Source organism: Symphalangus syndactylus, chromosome 11 (genome assembly GCF_028878055.3).
Source record: "Symphalangus syndactylus isolate Jambi chromosome 11, NHGRI_mSymSyn1-v2.1_pri, whole genome shotgun sequence".
Classification (NCBI taxonomy): Eukaryota; Metazoa; Chordata; class Mammalia; order Primates; family Hylobatidae; genus Symphalangus; species Symphalangus syndactylus.
In genome coordinates this window covers 133,947,544-133,970,238 of record NC_072433.2, presented here as the reverse complement: position 1 = coordinate 133,970,238, position 22,695 = coordinate 133,947,544, and the positions used below count along the sequence as shown (strand labels likewise).

Genomic DNA, 22,695 nt, shown 5'->3' with positions numbered 1-22,695 from the left:
GCTGGAATGATTTCCCACCCACGCACACCGGGTGGGGAGGGAGCCAGTCGCCTATCTGCCCATCTCCCCGCTGTCCATCAGGCCGGGCCCCCGCCTCAGCCTCCATCCGATAGCAGGCCTTGAGGTTTGCATAGACGCTCGGCGGGCGAGATTAGTCAGACGGAGCTCGGCCCAGATAACCAGCCCGACGCCCTCACACACTCGGGTGAAGATTCCCAGCCTTGGGCAGGCCCTGTCGGGACCCTGGGGCGGGGGACCCTTCGTGGGCCTCAGGCAGGAAATAGCGGACAGAGCCCTCCTCCCGCCTCACAGCAGCTGCCTGTTCCCAGCGCCGGGATGCTGGACAAGATCACTCATGGCACGGCATCTGGACGAACACCCCCCCAAAACCCTTCAGGATACCCATTTTACAGCCAAGAAAACCGAGGCAGCTCCTTGCAGTCCCTGGCACTGAGCCCCCGCCCTGACCCCTCTGACCCCCTTCCCCGCCCGGGCCCTAATGCTCCAGCCACGACTGACCACTTGAACCTCAGGCCCTGAGCCAGCTCCTTGTGCACAGCCGACCCCACTCTACTGTGTCCGTCACACCTTGGCATGGGGCTGAGGCCGGGGCCGTCCACCTGCCGCCCCTCCCATCTCTCACACCCAGCCTGACACTTGGGCGTCCCTTCTGCTGGCCAGCAGTGCCCTGGGGACGTGGCCAGCCTTCCCATCTCTGACACCAGGGCCCAGGACGGAGTGGGGATGGAAAAGGCATGACTTCTGTGATCGGCTGGAATTCACCTTGTCCACAGTGGTCCTGGGAAAGAACTCCAGGTCCCGAGGCACTTACGGGTGGAGCGAACTGGGAGCAGGTGTGTGCGGCTCCTGGGCAGGGGCAGGCCTGCCAGCCCCCCACCCACAGGCAGTGCTGCCCAAGTCCCAGCCGCATGTCAACTCAGTGTTGGACCACTGTGGCCAAGCCACCTCACCTCGCCGAGCCTCCATTTCCCTAACTGTAGAGCAGGACCCAACCCAGACCTCCCCTGCAGGACTGGCTGCCGGCCGTGAGAGGTCCTCTATACCAAGAGTCGAGAGTGCCCCTCACAGGAAACGCCCGGCGAGAGGCAATCTCCTCAAGCCCTGTGTACATGAGCAATGCCGGTGTGCTCTGACGCCCAGCAGTGTGTGGGTGAGGGTCCCCGTCCCCACCCCAAGCCCCCTCTTCTGTTGCTTTCTCTCCCCTGTGGCCCACCCTGGGTCAGGGCAGGTGGGGACTTTTGTTCTACATCCTGAAGCTCCCAAGTGGGGGCTTCAGGGTCCAGGGGAGTCCCCCTGTTCAGTCTCAGCTCCAGGGTACCCCAGGCCTCTCCTCCACCAAAGGCCCAGCCTCGCAGGCCCCACTTTGTCCCTGGAGTCAGTGGGGTGGGGCGGGGTCTGGGCTTCACGCGGATTGCTTGCCCGGGAACTGCACAGGCTGGGGCTGAGCCTCGGTGGTGCACCTGGGTTGGGTCCCCAAGCACCAACCCAGCCCCACTCTGCCCTCCCTCTCCAATCCAGCCTGTCTCCAAGGCTGGGCTCCAGCCTGGAACCCCCAGCTCTGTGCTCTCAGGATAAAGCCAGCCCCACCGCTGTCACATCCTGGGCCTCTCACCTCTGCCCAGGCTGGTCCATCCTCATGGAAAACCCTTCCAAGAGGCCAGGCAGGGGATGTGTGCTGAGCCCACCGGGAATATTCTCGCTGACCCCCAAGGGCAGTGGATGCCACCGCTGGGTGCCCTCCGGAAGCCTCCTCCCTCAGCTCCAGAGGACTCTGGGATGGAGCGTCCAGCCCTGCCCAAAGATGGCCGTGGGGCCACATGGAGCCCAGGCTCAGGCGGGAGCTGCGGGAGTCACTGCTGGGAGCCTGCCCTGGAGCCGATGTGCAGTGCAGCCATGCTTTGCCCTAGACCACCCCGGCTCCCACCTCACAGGCGGACCCCTGTGCTCCTCCTGCCTTAGCACGCCCCCCTCCACATGGCCCACTTGCATTTTGTTTCACACATTTGGTTACCAGGAAAAAGCTCTAGGCCCCGAGACGCTTCCTGGTGAAGGCGACCCTACCACCCTGGCTCCCAAGTGGGCTCCTGGCTGCTCACCTTCCATCCGGGGCCCATAGAGCCCCGGCTGCCCTCACGTTACTTCATACACACAGAGTGGTGGGAAAGTCCTGAGGGCCTCTGAGGCCGCCTCCTCGCTCCCCGGCTAGCATGGCACCCTTGGCACAGTCCTGCCCTTAGCGTCAGGTCTCAGGCTGTCCTTCCCACCCTTGGTGCCTGCACCATGCTGCCTCCCAGACAGACACAGGCAGAGCTGGGGGAGACTCACTCTCTGCCCACCCAGCAGACCAGGCACCTCCTCTGCACTGGCACAGGTGGGCAGGTATGGGGCCAGAGGAAGGACGGACAAGTGAGGCCTCCTTAGTGCCCCAGGCAGCCCTGGGCGAGAAGCTTTCCTCAGAGCCCAGTTCCCCTCAGTTCTGCCTAGCCTCACAGAGGGAGGTGGGGGAGGCCTGTTCCAGGGGGAGGGGACTCCACACTCCAGGGTCCAGCCTCCACGCTCTTCAGCCTCTTCCTGCACCTGTTTCCTTGTGGCCCAGCCTGCACAATTACTCTCGGGGCAGACAACCACACAGGGCCCGTGAAATGGGCCAGCCCAGGACCCCAGGGAGTCGAATGGGACCCCGGCTCCACCCCTCCAAGTCCTAGTGGGGCTGGCATGTCCGGGCGCCTCCATTTTCTGAGGCAGGAGCATCAGGACTCAGCCCCACATCCCACGATGGACGGGCCTGCAGGATGCGCCACGGCCGAGCTGCTCCCAAGCGCGTGCAGGGATTATAGATTATGGCTCAGCCATTTGCATAGCAGAATCTTCAGCAGCCGCCCCTCCGGCAAACAAGGTCATTTCAAAGATGAAATAGGAGCACTCCGCCTCCTGCCGCCCATCCTTCCCTTTGCATCCGGGCTGGTGGCTCCAGGGAGGAAGAGGGAGTCCAGGCCCTGGTGGCCCCAGCTCTGCCTCCACCTGAGGTCCCTTCTCTGTGGCCGCTTCTGGGATCGTGCTCAGACCCCGGCCCTTCTCTCCTCCTGCCAGCCCCTCCTGCTGCCTCACTGGAGTCCAAAGCCACAGGCCCAGTGACCAGGCCGCACTCCTGCCCGTCCACGGCCGCCTTGCCCCCCATTCAGTCCCTGTGGCCTCCTACCCATGCAGGGCTGCGCCCTCTACTGCCCCCTCTGCTCCCTACTGCAGGGCCCCGACTCTCCCTGGAGGCCCGTGGACACCCCCTCCTGGAATCAGCCCCCTCCCTGCTTCCCCCTCGCTTCCCGGGTTTGCACCCTCCACTCCCTACTGCAGGGCCCCGACTCTCCCTGGAGGCCCGCGGACACCCCCTCCTGGAATCAGCCCCCTCCCTGCTTCCCCCTCGCTTCCCGGGTTTGCACCCTCCACTCCCTACTGCAGGGCCCCGACTCTCCCTGGAGGCCCGCGGACACTCCCTCCTGGAATCAGCCCCCTCCCTGCTTCCCCCTCGCTTCCCAGGTTTGCTGTGGGTGGTGACGGCAGGGTTTGGTGTGTTGTGACCGGTCCCTGTGATGGGAGGCCCTGACTGCGGCCTCTCACCCTGGCGGGGCGTCCTGCTCTGGATAGCGAGGTCGCACTGCAACGACTCCACTGGTGGATCCTTTCTGGCTTCCACTTGGAAGCCTCCCTGGTGCTGGGTGGGTAATGGGGTTTGGGGGCTGAGCTCCTCCTGCCATGAGGCCATGGTGACCGCCACCAACGGGGGAGCTCAAGGTGGCTGCTCCCGGCCCCTGCTCGGCCGCTTCTTGGCCGTGAAAAGGGGAGTTCCAGGTTGCAGATGGCGGTTTCTCCCCATAGAACCTGCCTGCATCCCCCAAACCGAGAGAACCCAGGCCACCCCAGGGCAGCTGACAAGCTCAAGGCCTGCAGCCGAGGTCTGGGAAGCGGCTCCAGCCACACTCTGCGCTACACACTCTGCAGCCCCCTCCTCATGGAGGCTTCCTGCGGCTGTGGCTTTCCTTATGTCCATTTGACACATGCGGAAACTGAGGCCTGGAGCGGTCAGGCGGCCTGCCTGCTGTCACTCAGCGAGGCCGGACTATAGGGCCTGTGCTCCCGTCTCAGAACAGGTGCCCTGATTTGAAGCCGTGGCGCTCGAGAGCAAAGCTGCTCGCAGCAGACAGAGCTCAGAACTTTTGAAAACAAAAACCAGCACCCACTGAGTGCCTCCCTGATCTCTTTTTAGGGCTCTGGGAACCACCGGGTATCAGGTAGGGCCAGGAAGGGGCTGGGGTGGGGGCAGTAACAGGGCCAGGAGATCATGGGAAGTCAAGGCAATGGCCATGTGCGCACCGGGACAGCTCTCCGCACCCCAGGACAGCTCTCCATACACCAGCACAGCTCTCCATACACCGGGACAGCTCTCTGCACCCCGGGACAGCTCTCCATACACCGGGACAGCTCTCCATACACCAGGACAGCTCTCCATACACTGGGACAGCTCTCCGCACCCCGGGACACTCTCCGGTGCTTACAAAGTCCTTCTGCGCCCAGGACCTTACTTATGTTTGCAGCGGGTGTTGGGGGCCTCTTGGGTGTCCCTTGGGAGGAGGAGAGGGGCTGGGAGGCCTCCTCTCTGCCTGGTGTTACATGGATGCCTCCAGGGAGTCCCTGATCACCAGGCACAGGGCAGCCTGGCTGGACCCACGGTGGAGCTGTTGGCGGAGGCACCAAGCCGGGCCTCTCCGCCGGGCTAACACTGTCCACCTTCTGGATGTCCACAAGTCCCAGTCGCTTTCCCTGGGAAATGGGTCTAACCGGGGTCGGGGTTGGGGGCTTTCCCAGGACACCTGTGAGCCCGGGTCCAGCCAGCAGATGAGGGCCCTGGGCTCTGGGCTCTGCAGCGTGACCAGGTCCCATCCACATGCAGGACAGATGGGAAATGGGCTCAGGGTGCAGTCACTTCCCCAAAGCCACAGGGTGCAGAGTGCCCCTCGGTTCAAGCTGGTGCTCCTTCCACCCCAGATAGGAAAGGAGGACGGCGCCTCCCAGGCCACCTCAAGAACAGGGCCCCAGGCCAGGTTCAGAGGGGCTGGGGCAGGTTCAGAGGGGCTGGGGCCTGCACTGTTTCCCACCCTTGGGGATGGGTGGGGTGGGGAGCAGCTGTGGGCCAGAGACCATGAAACAGAAATTGGGAGAGAAAGGGGCAGAGACAGGGGTGAGGGAGAGAGGCATGGAGAGAGACAGAGAGAGAAAGAGAGGCAGGGAGGGAGGAAGAGAGGAGGGGAAAGGCAAAGAGAGGGAGAGAGGAACGGAGAGAGGGAGAAGGCGAGGAGGGAGAGAGAGAGGCGCTCACACAAGACGAAGCATCAGAGAGAAGGTCTGGAGACAGAAGGGAGAGACGCTCAGGAGGAGCAGGGCAAATGTGGCTGATCCCCTATTGCACCCGGGCCACTGGACCGGTCACCTGGCCGGGCACTGCCCTTGGGGCCACTGACCCTGCTGGCCATCAACGCATGGGCCGCCCCAAGAGATAACAGCCCACAGAGCCTCCCTGGCTTCCCCGCGGGTGATAGCTCGGCCTGTGTGGGTCTGATAGGCCGTGGCCACTGCAGCGGTTGGCCGGCGGCCGCGTATCAGCCCATCACCGCCCACTGCACAGAAATTCGTATCTGCGGGAGCTGATAGGGCACCGCCCGGTCCTGAGGATGCACACAGCACAGGAAGCTCGGGGGTGCGCCCCAGCCCCAAACCACGGCCGGCCTCAGGGGCCCAGCCCTTCCCGGCGCCAGGCTCCATCCCAAGGGCCTCCTCTGTCTGGAGAACAGGAGGATGATCTAACCCCTCTCAACACCGCAGGGGTGGACAGGGACCCGTGGGGTGGCGATCAAACCAGTGTCTATGAACTCCAGACCCAAACCCAGCTCCACCACCTCCCAGCCACATGACAGTGGACGCGCCCTGCATCCCCGGGCTGGGTCTCCTCCTCCAGAGACTGGGGTCCCTTTCTCGGCCCCTCTTGGGGCTGGTATGAGGACCAGCATCCCATCTGCCCAGTGGCCAACTGGGTCCCACAAGTACACAATGGTCCCTGCCACTGTGTGGGTGGTCTCCACTGATAAGAGTGTGGGAGCTCTGTGGGCCTGAGGGGGGCCTGTGGGCACCCTCCCTGCTACCCTATTCTACAGCCGGGGACACTGAGGCAGTCAGGGCGGCCCCTCCCGATCCCACAGCCCTGCCCTGCACGTGAAAAGGCCTCCCTGTCAGGCTGACTCCGCAGCGAGGGCCTGAGGCACCAGCAGCGCCTGACCAAGACTGCCGAAGGCACCAGTGCCTGTCCGACCCCCGACAGGTGTTTCCTGGGCCTGCTCCCCACCTGGTGTCCCTGAGGAGAAGGCATGCAGCCAACAAGTTTCTGCCACGGCGCCTGGGACCCCCACCATCTTTGGGTCCCAGGTGGGTAAGCCACATCGTCTACCATGCTGGATGCCTGGTCCCCCTTCCTGGGGGACAGCAGGGGGAGCCTGTGAGGACCGGTGGCCACGAGGCCCCAGCATTGCCTTGGGCAGCCCCACAGCCCATGCAGGTGTGACTCAGCTTCCCCATGGGGCCGGGTCATCCTCCTGGCTGTGGCTGCCCAGGCCCACCCCTCTCTCTGTGGCCCCGGCCGCCCTGTTGTGGGAAGGGGCAGTGTTAAACAGGTGTCCTCTCCACGCACGTGCCGCTGCCTACTTGCACCAGCGGGCACGCGGACCCATCGTGCACTCTCCCCTTGCTGCTGGGACCTCGTTGACCCCTTTCCATCTTGGCCCCTGGGGCCCCCGGGAAGAAATGGGGTCCCTCTGCCTCAGCGAAGCCTTCCCGGCTCCCCAGCACGGTGAGCGCCTCACCACGCGTCTTCTCTCCACAGACGGGGCCCTGCTGGTGTCATTATGGCCGCTTGCGTGCTCTGCAACAGCCATCTGCTCCCGGCTATATGCCTGGCACACAGCAGGCACTCAATAAATGCTTGCTGCCAGGCACGGTGGCTCACGCCTGTAATCCCAGCACTTTGGGAGGCCGAGGCGGGCGGATCGTGAGGTCAGGAGATACAGACCATCCTGGCTAACACGGTGAAACCCCATCTCTACTAAAAGTACAAAAAATTAGCCGGGTGTGGTGGCGGGTGCCTGTAGTCCCAGCTACTCAGGAGGCTGAGGCAGGAGAATGGCGTGAACCTGCGAGGCGGAGCTTGCAGTGAGCCGAGATCGCGCCCCTGCACTCCAGCCTGGTCGACAGAGTGAGACTCCATCTCAAAATAACAATAATAATAATAAATGCTTGCTGCAACTACACGTGTGTCTGGCTCAAGCACCTGCCCCTCCCCACGCTGTCCCTCCTCCACAGGGGACTTTGCAACCCCCATCCCGCCTCTGCTGGGTCCCTTCCCTCCCTCACCCACCAGCTCCCATGATGGCCTTGGCCAGGCAGCCCTGGGAAGCCACCCCAGACGCTACTCCTGTTCCTCAGGCCGCGGGATTTACTAGGAATGACAGGAACAACCTGACTGCCAGTGTTTCCTGTGTTCATAAATGAATGGAATTCACAGTCCCCGAAGGGGCCACAAGGAGAACACGTTCGTGGGACTTCTGGAGTCAGAACTCCAGCTGCAAATCACGGAGCAGAGTCACCAAACCACCTTCTAGGACACACCCTGTGGCCCAGGCCCCGTGGGGTAGTGTGCATCAGACTCCGTGGCCCGGGCCCCGTGGGGTAGTGTGCATCAGACTCCGTGGCCCACAGGCTGCAGCCACTCTGGAGTGGGGTGGGGTCCTCTCCTGCCCTTCAGGCCTGAGCGCCTGCCTGGGCACCTCAGCACAGCTCTGAATCCTGGCCTAGCTGGGAAGGCCGCGGGCCCAGGCAGCTCAGATGCAGCCTCCTGTTCCCACCTCCCTGCCTTTCCCACCTCTGAGGATTCTTTCCCAGCCACCACTCTAGCTCCTCTTCTGCGGCCCAGACCAGGCTCTGACCCAGGGAACCCCCCAGCGCTTCCTTGAACACCACGTGAGGCCCAGGATTGGAGCAAGGGTGCCAAGCTCCAGTGGTACCACCAGCTGCACAGGTTGGCTGAGCTTTGGACTAGGCACAGGCCTGGGCCTAGTGGGTCTCCAGCAACCTACACACCTGCCCCAGCACCCACGTGGCCCTGCTCCCAGGGGCCGGGCCAGGCTGCCCGGGAGGCGATGCTGCTGCCGCCACCACCCGCGTGGTTACCTGGCCCGCTCCAGGGACTGCCCGGCTCTTCTTCCGTGGGCCTGGGTTCTGGTTCCTGTTCTTCCAGCTCCTGGGGGCCTCCTGGGGATGTGGGGGGCGGCAGCGGAGGGGGTGAGTTAACATCTGCAGAGAGGAAAACGCTGTCACATCCCTGCTGAGTGCCGGGCACTGAGCTGCCCCTCCCTGTAGCTGGGAAGGATGCTGAGGCGTTGGGCGCCGGGTCGGGGAGCTCGGGCCCAGAGCCACCACCATCTCCTGGCTCACTCTCACTGGGGTGGGACAGACATCCAAGTTTTCCTCTTGGTCTTTTAAAACCCCTCATCCCTCATTAATTGTTTCAGTGATAATTGTTATTCCAGCTGCTGTTGATAATTAGGGCACAGGACGGCCAACCGGCCTCCTCCGGTCAGCAGGCACATGCGCGGTCGCCAGCTCTGCGGTCCCCTCTGCTGGCAGCTGGGGGCCCCTCCACCAGGCCCTGCACCGATTCCAGCCCAAAGGGCATGTTTGCCTTCCCAGCTGGCCTGATAACCACCTCGGCCCCGATCGATGTGATCCCATAAAGCCCCCCCCACCCCATGACGTCACGTGTCCACAGATTATTAATACCCGCGATAAGGGCTGTGATTAACATCAAATAAGTCAATCACACAGTATAAAAGTCCTATTATTTTTGGCTATAAATCAAAGTGGCTGGCATCTGAGCTCCAGCCACTGTGAGGGAGCCTCGCTGGACCCGCCAAGCCGCAGATAGAGCTCCCGCGTTGCTGTCTTATCGCGCCCATCACCACGCTATCACTATGGCCTGTGCCAGGTGCAGGCCTGGCTGTTTTTTCCAGCTCCTTCCCGAGCCCCACCCCTGCCCCCATGCAGCCCTGGCTCCTAGATCAGATAAGGAGCCTGGCTCCCCGGGAAGCCGGCCCGGGTCAAAGTCCACCACTTGCCCTTTGCTGCGGCCCCTCCATCAGGGCTCCCTGCAGCTTGCGGGCAGCACCTGTGTGCGGCACTAAGGCTGGCGGCGGTGACAGCCAAGGGCCTCGGAGTCCACGTGTGCCACACGTGCCCTCTCCCCCCAGCCACCGAGGGACCGGCGCCCAGCTCACATGTGCAGGAACTGAGACTCTGTGAGGGTTAAGAGCCCGGCCCCGGGTCCGGCCAGGGAGAGCTTTGGCTGCACCAACAAGCAGTGTATGCTGATGGTGATGGCGGCAAGGACAGGGAGGAGTGGCAGCCAGCAGCTCCCAGGCCTCACCAGAGGCTGGGCTGGACGCCTGCACCCGGCCTGCCTGTCCTGGGGCAGGGATGCCCCTGGGTGAGCTGGGGGAGATGGCGGCCCCAGCCCTGGGGTCAAGTCCCACTGGCTCTGGTGACCCCGGGGCCTGCTGCCAGAAAAATGGGCCCAGGCACAGCAGGCTGGGCATGTGCAGATGGGGGGATGAGGCCTGCTGGGCTCTTGGGGCTGTGGCCCACCCAGCGGGGACCCTGACACTTAGACTGGGAAATGCTGGGTGGGGGTCCCCACTGAGAAGCCGCCATCCCAAGCCAGGGACCAAGGTCTGCCTGGGATCTCCACCCCAGCCCCTCGGCTACAGACCCCTCTGAAACCTCTCCCCCACCCCCGTTGGCCTTGGAGCCTTTGGACCTGCTGTCACTGCCTCCTGGCATCCCTCCGCCCATCAGGGGCAGCCCCACGCATCCATCTCTCCTCCACCCCAGCTCATGTCACCCACCTAGCACCCTCCCAAACGGTCCGGGTATGGCCACATCTCCTCCATGTTGGAGTGGGGGTAGTTCACAGTCTGTGTACAAAGGGTTTCGTGGCATGGGGTAGGTATGAGATTGGTGCCTGGGGCCGCAAGTGGAGTGTGGAGGAGCTGGGCGGAGCCCACCTCACAACCTGCTGCTGTCTCTCTCGGACCTTGGAAAATGGGGATGAGCATGCTGACCTCTCCTGGCACCTCTGTCCCAGGGAGGCCCCTTCTCCCAGGTCTCTGGATGTGTCTGGGGTACAGCTGGCTCCAGCAGGCCTCCTTATGGCAGGTTAACTCTTTCCTGGGAGGGCAGGCCCTTTTTTTCGGCTTGGGAAATGCCCTGCCCCATGGAATTAGCCACCAGGAGGGCCCAGGGAATGTGGAGGTGCCTGTGAGGGTGGAGGAAATCAGGCTAAACCCAGACCTGGGTGGGACCCCTACTAGGGCACTTGCAAGCTGAGTGACCCTGGCAAGTCACCAAACTTCTCTGGTCTGTGAATGAGGCGTGGTGTCTTAGCAGCAGACACCACTGTACACCCAGCACCCACTTGCACCCAGCATCCACTGTGCACCCAGCACCCATCTGCTGTGCACCTAGCATCCACTGTGCATCCAGCACCCATCTGCTGTGCACCCAACATCCACTGTGCACCCAGTACCTACTTGCACCCAGCACCCACTGTGCACCTAGCACCCACTGTGCACCCAGCACCCATCCACTGTGCACCTAGTACCCACTGTGCACCCAGAATCCACTACACACCCAGCACCCACGGTGCACCTAGCACCCACTGTGCACCCAGCACCCATCCACTGTGCACCTAGCACCCACTGTGCACCCAGCACCCATCCACTGTGTACCCAGCACCCACTTGCACCCAGCACCCACTGTGCACTCAGCCCAAGCAGCATGCTAGCAGGGGCCACAGCTCAACAAGCCCCAGGGAGGGGGCCTCATGGTCCCCACTTCACAGAGGGTCTACTGAGGCTGGGAGAGGCATGGATTCCCAACCAACTCTGGGCCAGACCTGCCCCATCTGGGCCTGGGTCTGCTCATCTGTCTGAGGGCTGGATTTCAGGCCGCACATGCAGCAGGTGTGCACATCTCCCCTTTCCTGGAGACCCCCAGCCCCACCGAGGGCCTCTGGGCAACAGGCCTCTGGCTGGAAGACGCCTGTCCTGGACTCCTGCATATAGTTGGCCCACACCACTCAGACACCGCTGAGCTCTGAGTGCATGGTATGGGTAAGCGATGGAGGCCCCAGCTGGAGGCACGGTGAGAGGGCTCAGTCTGACTCACCTGCGCTGGGAGGGCTCAGGGCTTCAGGGGCCGTGGCCTTTTGCTCCACGTGGCTGGCGCCCACCAACGGCACCTCCTCTCCGGCCTCCATGTCTCCGAGGGAACCTGTGGACACAAGACGAAGGGGGTTCGGGAGGAGCTCTGAGGGGACAGCTCCTGCCTCCTGACCCCTCCTGGAATAGGCACAGCCCTGGTGCCCAGGCGGAACTGGCAACTGGGCAGGGGTGAGGGGCATCCCTCACCCTGAGGTCAAAGGGCAGATGGCTGTTAGCTGGGGGCTCCCTCTGGGTCCCTCAAGACTTGACATTTGGGCACGGTGGCTCACACCTGTGATCCCAGCAGTTTGGGAGGCCGAGGTGGGAGGATGGCTTGAGTCCAGGAGTTTGAGAGCAGCCTGGGCAACATGGCAAGACCCTGTCTCTATAAAAAATACAAAAATTAGCTGGGTGTGGTGGCGCACACCTGCAGTCCCAGCTACTAGGAGGGCTGAGGTGGGAGGATCGCTTGAGCCTGGGAGTTGGAGGCTGCAGTGAGCCACGATTGTCCGGCTGCACTCCAGGCTGGGTAACAGAGTGAGACTTCTGTCTCAAAAAAAAAAAAACCTGATGATCCTTGACGAACCCCCACCCTCTGCAACAATTCCAAAGCTGCCGGGTCGCCTCCACCCACCCTTACCTGCCCTGACCCCTGGCCTCCAGAACACCCACGGATTCCGCTCTTGCCAGAGAAGAGTCGCGGCCCCTGTGTCTCTCTCCGACCTGCTGCCCCCAGCACCAGGCGACAGGCCCCCACCCGCTCTGGCAGCAGTGGAGCAGCGAGCGGGCCCTCCCTGTACTATAGGCCCAGCATCCATCCAGGTCCCGAGGGTCGCCGTCGCCACGGCCTCCGCCCGGCATCACCTGCCAATGCCCCGCCTAGGGGCCCAGTCCCCGTGCGCTTCCCTCACGTTCATTCCCTCGGTCTGGGAACTCCCTGGGGTGACGCCCTCGCCCGGCACAGGCCCCGCACAAAGGAGGCGCTCACAGACTTGTCGAGTGAACAAACCGACCAGGGCACAGGTGTCTGCAGCACCTGGGGGTGGAGTGCCTCAGGGCCCGGGTCCGTCAGAGACTCACACATCGGGGTGGGGGAACTCCAGGAGCCCACCTTACAGGTGACAAGGCAGACTGAGACAAGGCCACGCGGCCCAAGGGCGGGGGCAGCTGCTCCGGACCCCACAGTGGCTGTGGAGTGGCGCTGAGTGCAGGTGTGCGTGCTGACATCCGCCGGCGGGGCTGATGGCGTCCAGCGTGAACAGAGGACAGAGGTGCCCCTCCATATCCTGCCTGACTGCTCGCCGGGTCCCTAGGCCCTGACAGCCTGCATGCTGGGACTGCCCCCCCCGCAAGGCCTGACCCACCCAGCCTTCTACTGTCTTGTGTGAGGCACGATGGGGGCAGAGCCTCCTCACACACTCAGGAGTGGGAGGGGCTATGGTCCTCCTGCATCCAGACCCCAGGTCCCGCAGCCGCCAAGCCCCGTGGTCACAGCACAACACAAACAGCTAACGTCTGGAAACCACGTGTCTGTGAGTTCACATGTCAGGGGACCTGATGGGGCAGAGTGGGGGTGGGGCAGAACAGAAGACACCAGAGGGAAGGCCTGAGCGTTGCAGGCTAGAACAACCACCTCCCCATCCCTGGAGGCAAGCAAGCCGCACGGACAGAGAACTGTTCGGGGTTTGCACCTCTGGCTCGGTGGTTCCTGGCTTTTCTTGCCTCATGGCCCCTCTGGGAATCTGATGAAACCTGGTGCTTCCTCCCCAAAAAAACACACCGAGGCGCCCACATGTGCCCAGCTTCAAGAGCTTCTCTCCGAATCCCCACCGTCCTCCTTCACAGCCCCTCATGCTCCCTGCTTTGCTCCGTTTCTCCAGAGAAAGGCAGAAGATGGGAGGGAGACGGGCAGGCCGGAGGTGGAGCCCGCTGATGCCCGAAACACCTGCCCAGCCAGTAACAAACGTGCCACCCGCCAGCGTCCAATGCCAGGTTCAGAGGCTGCCTCGTGTCAGGGACCCCTGAAGATGTGAGAGAATAAGAAATGCTGTGACTGAGTTTCAGGCTGATGTCCAAGGCTGATTGCGCCGTTCCACGCAGCAGGGAGGCGGGAAGGTGGGTTTTCTGTGTATTTGGACTCCAGCCCCCCTCTGATCATGAGCAGGCTGTGGCTGGCTGATGCCATCAAACCAAACTGCTCCTGGAGGGGCAGACGCCTTTTCTGCCTTCTGCTGACACCCGAGGGCCAGGTGCTGTTCCAGGATGCAGGGGTGCACCAGACCGCTGAACACTGTCCCGGGTGTCCAGGCCACTGTGGGGACAGTCAGAGAACAACAGATGGGGACGTCCAGGCCACTGTGGGGATAGTCAGAGAACAACAGATGGGCCCCGACCGAAAACAATAGCAAGTTCTAGAAGTGCAGTGAGGGAAGGGGCCATGACAGAAAGACAGAAAAACATGGGGAGGGGAGGGGCTGCCGCTGGCAGATCTTGGAGGGAACAGCGTGGTTGTTGCGAGACCAGCCCCTGAGAAGGCAGCTCTGGCAGAGGGGGCCACATGTGCAAAGGCCCCGGGGCGGGGACAGAGGTAGTGGAGGAAGGGGAGGTCAGGGGCCAGGGTGTGCTGGCAGTCAAGGCTGAGGGCAGGCAGGGTCCTGGCTGTGCTGACCGCAGAGACCACGGGGAGTAGGGGACCTTCATCCTGGGGCCAGTGGGGAGCCATGGGGGGTCCTGGACAGGAGGGGCAGGTGCCACCAGGGAGCCATGGGGGGTCCTGGACAGGAGGGGCAGGTGCCACCAGGGAGCCATGTGGGGGTCCTGGACAGGAGAGGCACGCTGGACTCTCCTAGCTGCAGCCTTTGGGCTCTAGCTGGGACCCATGAGTCCCGGCCTCCTCAGAGCACCGCAGAGCTGTAATTACAGGAGGGGGCTGGGCTCAGACCACACAGGAGCCAGCCCCAGGCGAGAGCTCACAGCCTCCCATTACAGCGCCCACACGGGCAGGCTCCAGGGCGGGCTGGGCCACCCCTGACCGGTCCAACTCCTGCCCCTGGGACAGGAGGCCCAACCCGAGTGCCCTCCCTCATCACACGCCAGGGCAGAAAAGTAGCCGCGGCGGCCTCCCCTCCCCACCTCTGAGGTCGGCCCTGAGCAGGCAGTGCCATCCAGAAGGCCAGGAGGCGCTCGGCCGTCCCCGCCTTGGTGGCAGCACCAGCACGCCGAACGATCAGCTCGGCCCGGCTCCTCCCCTTTCTGGAGGCCGGGGCTTTCCGTGGCTGGCATGGAGCTGGGAGGGGCTGCCCGGGAGCTGTGGTTCCTCCTGCCGAGCAGCTGTTGGGCCTGAGGGTGACCAGCTCTGGCAAATGGGCTCGAGGCCACCTGCCTTCAGGGACCTGGGGCCCAAGGAGACACAGCCCCGTGCATACCCGCCGCAGCCCCAGGAAGGCAGGCTGGCTCTCCACGCCCCACCCAGGTGGGCCTCAGACACCCAGGGAGGCGCTGGGCTGGTGATGGGTTCTCCTATTTACACAAGAACAAAGGCGCCTGCTCCACACAAAGCCGTGATGATGAGCGTGGAGAAAGAGGCTGCCAGGCTAATTTCAGTTCCAGCACAATTAAAACGGCTCTGATAATGCAGGAGACAATTGTCAGCCCACAAATAGGATGTGTCGAGGCGGATGCTGCCCTGGGCCCGCCTCGGTGTCTGAGAGCAGCTGCCTGGTCCCTGCCGAGCCCCTAAGTCAGCACCGGTCCCGTCTGTGGCCCACCTGGGGTCCATGGGGACTGTCCAGGTGGGCGACAGAGCACTTGGCCCCCCACTGGCTGGGGGCATCTGTGAGCCACGGCTGGTCTCTGCTGCTTTCCTCCCATGCCCGGGGCTAGCAAAGACCCCCCTAGCCTCTTTGGGGACCCTCTCTCTGCCCAGTGATGCCAACAGCTGGAGCAGGCCAGCTCATGGCCAGGCAGGCTGACAGCTGCTGCGTCCTTGCTGTGTGACCTCGAGCAAGTCACTCCACTGTCTGTGCTCAGTTTCCTGGTCTACAGATGGAAGCCACAGCAGCCCCCACCTCAGGAGATGAAACGTGCAGCCTGCCCGCGTCCTCAGAGCCCACACAGTGCAGGTGCTCAGTGAACATCAACTGTGGCTAGTACAAGTTTTGGGAAATGGGCGATGGTGTGAATGGTTAAGACTGGACGGGCGGTGCTCAGCACTTTACAAATGCCCACCCTAACCGCCCCCACCCACGTAGTCCAGTGAGGTGGTCTTCCAATTTCATTTCGGATGGGGAACCTGTGGTGTAGACGGTGGCTGCCCACTCAGACCTCAGCAGGTAGGGGCGGTCAGGAAAGTGCAGGGGGACAGGGTGCATGGAAGAGGGGGTACAAGGACAGTACGGGACTTGGTGACGGCTGTGGCAGGGTGGAGTGGAGTAGGGTAAGCAGGACCTTGGGGGCAGCCATCGTGGAAATCCCCCTCGCCAACCACATCCCAATACCCACAGTGGGAAGCCAAGTCATACCCAATTTACAGGTGAGTAAACCAAGGCCCAGCAAGGCCGACTTGTGAGCTGCCCTGTCCACGGCCCCCGGCGAGGAGGCAGCGGTGGTGGGGGTGGGGGTGGTGGGACAGGAACTTGGGGCTGGATTTCAGACCTGCACCCAGCACGTAGCCCTTCTGCGAGCCAGACACGGACCCCACGCCTCCCTCGCCCCGGGACCACCTGCAGTGAGGGTGAGGTCAGCCCCATTGCCTGGCCTGGCAGAGGTCAGTGGCCAAGGCCGCACCTGCCTGGGGGTGTCCACAGGCCATGGTGGTGGTCACCGGCAGCCAGGGCAGCGCTGGGCTCAGCCCCTGCAGTGCCCGGAGCCCCTTGGTTATCACAGTCGGCAGACACCCGCGCGCCCATCCGTCTCCTGCTCATTAAGCCGGACGCCGAAATGGAAATGAAAACATAATAGCTATTTGATTGGGGGTGAGATATTTTGCATATTGGCTTGGCGCTGATAGCGGAATTTCATCAACTCCCTTTTTTCATGCTTTAAAACTGAATTACGGAGCCGGCTCTGTGCGGCGGGATGATCCCAGCTCCCTTCCAAGTCCCCGCACCGACGATTAAGGTGGCCCCTCCCGGCTTTGATGGCGAGGCGCTGGGGGGCTCCTTTGAATGACTGCCTTGTGGAAAGCCAGAGCCAGTCGCTGAGGAGAGGGGGCATCCCCCAGACTGTGGGCCCCAGGGTGGCCATGCCAGGTGGGGCGCAGATGAGGGCTGTGGATGAGGAGTCTGAGGCCCCTGGGGAGGCCCCGGCGGTGCCCCTGGCTCTGTGGCCTTGGGCAAGCCTCCTGAAAACCAGGGTCCTGGCCCAGGGAGCACCCTGCCCTGGCTTAGGGTTCGAGACCAGCCTAAGTCCCCACTGGGTGCCTGCAGGGGACACAGCTGCCTATGTTGGCCTCTCTTGGGAGTCCTCTCATTCTCAGTCTAGAGGGGAGGAAGTGGAGGTGCAGGTGCCTGCCCAGGCCCCATGTGAGCAGCTGGTGGGGCGGGTGGCCACTGGCAGCCACACGGCCCCACTCCTCCCCCACCAGCACCACGGCTCTTTCCTTCCCTCTTTCATCCACTCCCTCACTCACCCGTCCCCTCACACACTCACTTCTTCCTCCTTCGCTTTCACTGGCTCCTTCCCCCTTCCTGAGCCCTTGGCGTGCCCCACCCTCACGAGGTGCCAGAGATCCTGCAGTGACCAGCCCCATCCCCCAAAAAGTGGAAGATGCCAGCATGAGCACCACAGGAAAGAGTCAGAGGTGCCATCCAGGAAGGCTTCCTGGAGGAAGTAGCAAGTGGGTGGCAATCTGGATGGGGAGAGGACGAGGCTGCCAGCACCGGGTCCAGGGAAAAGCGCTCCAGGAGGAAGGAACAGCAGCAGGAGCTGAGGCTGGCACAGGGCAGGCAGCTTCTCCCTGAGGCTGGTTTCAGCGGATGAAACTGTCTTGCCAAAGGCTGGCGTCAGGATTCAGCCAGGTGTTGGCAGTGCGCGCTGGGCGCAGATGTGAGGTTCTCACCACAGCTGCTGTCACTGTTTCTACTCTGCAGGGACGTGCCCCATCTTCCCCCTTTGGCGGGGGGTGTGAGTGGGTGAAGGCCAGGGCTGGGGGAGGAAGTGCTGCGGGGGGGCAGTGTGGGGGAGGGAGGGACAGGGAGGGGAGCAGTGAGGGGAACAGGTCGGGGCAGAGGATGGGATGGGGAGATGGAAGAGGGGTGGGGCTGGGGAGGCAGAAGAGAAAGAACCCCAGGGATGGCCTCCTGGTCTTGCTGGCCCTGGGTAGCTGGTGGCGGGGGTCACAGCATTGCCAGGAGAAAGACCCTGGCCTCTGGCGGCACACAGCGGCCAGATAAGGCCCTGATAACAGACAGAAAATAGCAACAGATTCAGACTTTCCCACCAGCTGGGCAGCGGGCAGCTCGGGCCACGGTGGGGACAAAGAGGAGACGGGGACGGCCACGCTCGCTCTGTGGAGGCCACGCTAAGGGAGGGCAGACTGACTGGGGCCCAGGCCGGGTCTGGGGGCTGTGGTGAGCCATTGCAGAGGGCCTGGGTCCCCCAAGCTGACCCGAGTTGAGTCTACACCTCGACCTCTTGGCCGGCGGGCAGCATGACCTCCGGCCGAGCGGCCCCCTCCTAGGTCCCTGGTGAGTGGCTGATGCTCTCCACACCCCCCAGCCCAGCTAGGAGCATCTCTCATCCCATGAATCTCGCCAAGCAGGGAAACTGAGGCGCAGAGAGCAGCGGTAGCAGCAGCCCAGCCCCGCCGTCAAAGTGGGGTCTGCTGGCGACGCCAGCCCAGCTCCACCTGCGTGGGGAGCCCGGCCCCGCGGCTGGGACTCGCGACTCACCGTCCACACCCTCAGGACCAAGTGGCCGGTACCTCACGTGTAATCCATCGAGCAGCCAGGCTGACTTCCAGGCACAAGGGCAGCTGAGGGAGTGGACACAGAGCCTGGGAGAGCCCGGAGCAGACGGTGCCCTCTGTGGCTACCCACCTACCCACTGGGGAGCCCAGGCTCGGCACACGTCCTCGGAGACTCGCGCCTCCTTCACGTCCAACCCATCAGCCTGGTGTGGCCTGGAGCCACCACTGCCATGTGGGGTCCAGGCCCCTGTGCAAGTCCCCACCCCTGTTTCCCTCGGGTAGCATTTGTCACCTGGCTGCTTAAACCCACAGGTCCTCAGGTTGGCCCCCAACTCCTTCCCCTGCCGCCCCTGCCTTGGGGCCTCAGCAACCCCTGACCCCTCTATGGGAACCCTCGCCTCTCTGTGCACTTGAGGCCTCCTCATCCCTCCGGCAGAGGCTCTTTCCCTCCGCCTAGGTCCGTCCCCCACGGTCCAGGCCTCCCTTCTAGCGCCCCAGCTCAGCCGGAGCCTCGTGTTTATTTGCAGGTCACACTGCTTCACCAGCTGGACTGGGAGGAGGCGTGTGTGCCTCCGTAAGCCCAGCACAGCAGCTCAGTGAGCCCTGCAGGAGGCAGGACGGGCAACCGTAACAGTGACCCCTTACAGGGATGCCGGCGCGAGGCGCTGAAGAAAGAACACAGGAATGGCTGTGTAGACACAGACGCTGATGGAGATGAAGAATGAAGACGCTCTTGGGGGGCTATGAGAGGCCTAGGCTGGGAGGGCGCCCCGCAGCAGCCCCGCCCCTGGCCCACCAGCAGCTCCATCAGTTCGGGATCAGCACTTGCTGTCAGCCAGGGCAACCACAAAAGCGGATGCTGGTGAGAGAGTGCGGCTTACTGGAGCAGCGCCCTAACCAGCGCAGGAGCACGTGGCTGAACCTCCAGGGTCCCAGAGGATCGTGGCAGGTTGGGGACATGGCCTGAGCCCACCACCCGGGGTTTGCTTCTGGGCCCAGACACCTTCCCCCACTGGTCCCACCCCTCAACTACGCCAGCGGGCCTGGGGCAGGGCAGACATGGGGGTTGAGCGGCTCCACCAAGAGGCAGACAGACAGAGCTCCCACACACCCTGCCATGGGGAGCTCGTGCTTCTTCTGAGTCCCAGACCCACCTATCCCCAGGTCTGTTCTCCCTGCTCTCCCCTCCGAGGTTAGCCTCGGGCTGTGGGCTCCAGGAGGGCCAAGCCCATTTGAAGCAGCCTCAGAGCCCAACACGCCCTCCAGGCCAAGCCTGGGGAGCTGCTGCTTAATCAAATGTCCCCAGGCTCAAGGAGGTGGCTGCTGTGCAGGGGCCCTGAACCCTGACTCACTCCCAGTGACAGCCTTATTAATATTCAATTGAGATGGAATTCACATACAACCAACTGCATCCCCGTAAGCATCCTCTTGGTTTTACTTTTCTTTTCTTTTCTTTTCTTTTCTTTTCTGAGTCGGGGTCTTGCTTTGTTGCCCTGGCTGGAGTGCACCTGTGCAATCACAGTTCACTGTATCCTCAAACTCCTAGACTCAAGCGATCCTCCGGCCTAAGCCTCCTGAGTAGCTGGGACCACAGGCTCATGCCACCATGCAGGACTGAAGCAATCCTTCTACCTCAGCCTCCCAAAGTGTTGGGATTGCAGGCATGAGCCACTGCACCCAGCCATGTTTGGCTTTTAAAGGCAGGAAAGTTTGCTGGAAATGGGTATGGTGGTAACATGCAGCCCAAATAAAACCCAGGACCCCACCTGGCCCAGTCTCTGGCAAAGAAACACACCGTGCTGACCCAAATCTGTGCTTGTTTCTCTTCAAGAGTATGAAAGGAGTCACTGAAAATCTTACCCTTTCTAACATCAGCCACCTTCCCATGCCCTTCTCCGCTGACCCGGGGCCCTCACTGGCCAAAGCCCACACACCCAGCCCACGTGGCTGCTCAGCTCTCCCTTCCCGGCACGCGTGTGAACTGTGCCCGCTTCTCTCCCTCCTCTCCTCTCCTGTGGTTCCCTCTATGTCCACGTTCCGACTCCCTCATGTAAGGCAGGGAAGCCGGGCTGGCAGAGACCAGAACTCACTTTCAGGGCAGCGGGGAGGGTCTGCGTGGCCCTGGTCTGCAGATGGTGTGGAGAAGGGACCTGGCACGTGGGCGTGCGCACGTCCAAATCTTCTCTCCATCGCTATCACACTGTGTGTTTAGCGTAAGCACTGCCCTTGGGGGGCCGGGCTCTTGCAGCCAAAAGCGGTCCCGGGTCAGGAGTGGGGAGCCCTCAGGCCACCGGCTTAGCTTCTGACCGTCTCGGGCCCTCAAATGCCCTCCCTTTCCCTGCCCCTCTGGGAAGCCCTCCTTGGCCCAGGTTGGCCCCCATCGTATGTTCAAGTCGAGTCTAGCTCGCTCCCTTGGTGCCAACAGCCTGGATTCCACGACACACATGCTGTGTGAAGAACTGTCTCCCTGCCTCCCCAGCCACACTTGGCCTTGTGGTCATGTTCAGTAAGCAGCCCCCAACCCCTCACCTCCTCTGCTCAAACGCCTCCCATGAGCCCCCAGGGATCTCAGAGCAAAAGCCAAACCCCTACCCAGCTCACACCTGGTTTCTGAAAATGGCCCTGCCCTGGCTGCCTCCTCCACCAGAACTTCCAGCAGGCACCTGCTCGGCCCTCTCCCCTCCCTCCCTGAGCCCTCCCCAGTTCCCACGATGGCTGCCCTGCCACTTGGCGGCCCTCCCTCCCTCCCTTCACGTCTGCTCACGGCCGCACCCCCAGCATCTAGAACGGCGCCCAGCACACAGTAGGTACCCAGCAAATGCTGATGGACACGGGAAGGGTCAGGGCCTGGAAACAGGCTGGTGGGGTGTGGCTGGCTTGGAGGGGGTGTGGCTAGGTCATCCTGGGCTCCCCCAGGAGGGAGGCTGTGCAGAGGGATGGGGGCTTGGTTGGTTCCAGTGAGGGGCCTTCAGGTCTCACCCTGCTCACCCTGGGGTGGGTGAGCCAGGCTGAGTCCCACCTGGTTGGCTGAAGGTGCCCTGCTACCTGCCTCTGTGGGGTCTGAGGCCTGGGTGGGTGTGGGGGCACCACGAGGAGAGGGACGAGACTCAGGGTCATGGGGCACCAGCATTGGGAGGGGGTCCTGCACCCACACCCCCTCAGCCCCACCACTTCCTTCTGTGGACGACCCAGTAACCGAGGGGTGGACCTGGTGGGCTTAACTGCCCCGGGCCCACAGCCATGCCCAGCCTCTGGCTGCACGGTGTCCAGGCTGAGCAGCCGTCCAGGGGGCCGAGGGCAGGCCCAGGCACTCCTGCACATGTGCTCCTCTGAGCCCGGCCCCTTCCTGGGCAGAGGAAGTAACAGTGGTAGGCAGCGGACAGTGGGCAGTGGCCAGCGAGCCTCGGGGTGGCCACACAGATAGCACAGATCCAGGTGTGCTGACCCAGCAGCCTGCCTGCACCCTTTTCCTGAGCCCTGCCCTGTACCTGGCATTGTCCTTGGGGTCCTCACAGTCAGGAGAGAGGACCTGGGCTTTCTCAGGCCCCAGCTTGCTCTCCCCTCCTCCTCCTCCCTTTTTCTTGGCTGTGCCTCCCCGGACCCCTGCCCCTGCTCAGGGTTACTTGAGTGGGATTGGGACACAGGTCTGTGCAGCTCCCAGGCCCGAGGTGTGGTCTCTCCCCTTGCCGGCCTCAGTTTCCCCTCCTGGCTCCGTGTCATGGGCGGATCACAGCTCAGCGAGGCCCTCCCCAGTCCCACACCTTCCCTCCCATCGCGTGCGCTCCTACCCTTGCCATAGTCCCCGTGTGGCTGCCCACCCTCCCCTCTGGCGGCTCCCCAGGGCCTGGGCCCTGCCAGGTGCCTGCTGCATGGCTGAAGCCAGGGCACCCTCGACACCCCACAGGACCGTCAACCTGTCTCGCCTGCCGTGGTGCAGGGCTGGCACCGGGCACGTCTCCTCCCAGAGCTGTGGCTCCCTCGCCTGCCGTGGTGCAGGGCTGGCACCGGGCACGTCTCCTCCCAGAGCTGTGTCTCCCTCGCCTGCCGTGGTGCAGGGCTGGCACCGGGCACATCTCCTCCCAGAGCTGTGGATCCCTCTGAGCAGATCCCTACCAACATGAGTGCACAGCCCTTCGCAGTTTATGAAGCTCTGCCAGGATCAAGCACAGGCCTGTAGGGAAACTGAGGCAGAGAGCAGCCAGATCTGTGCCTGCATGGTCCCAGCACAGGCCTCAGGCTAGCTGCCATTCCGGGCCAAGTGGAATCTAGCCAGTGCCTGGCTCTGGGCATAGGGGCTGCCCAGGTCCTGGTTTACACATCTGGCCGACGGGTATGGACTCATTAGTCTCAAAGAGCTGCTGTGAACAGAGAATGGGAGGCTCTGCAGGAGGCAGAGGGGCCCCAGATGCGGGT

General features: G+C 63.1%; 1 protein-coding gene across 4 annotated transcripts in view; it reads right to left on the bottom strand.

Moving 5' to 3' along the window:
* The window catches only part of ZFPM1 (zinc finger protein, FOG family member 1), an 80,930-nt gene that overhangs the window by 36,949 nt on the left and 21,286 nt on the right, over nucleotides 1–22,695 (bottom strand). For 2 of the 4 annotated variants that reach the window (XM_055232771.2, XM_055232772.2), the window contains exons 2-3: nucleotides 11,341–11,445; nucleotides 8,290–8,412 (exon numbers count right to left, since the gene is read on the bottom strand). In XM_055232771.2, the coding sequence (XP_055088746.1) occupies nucleotides 8,290–8,412; nucleotides 11,341–11,445 (228 nt within the window). Of the gene's footprint in view, nucleotides 1–8,289; nucleotides 8,413–11,340; nucleotides 11,446–13,066; nucleotides 13,362–22,695 lie in introns of those variants that run through there. The other 2 variants (XM_063613050.1, XM_055232770.2) reach the window with 2 other exon arrangements.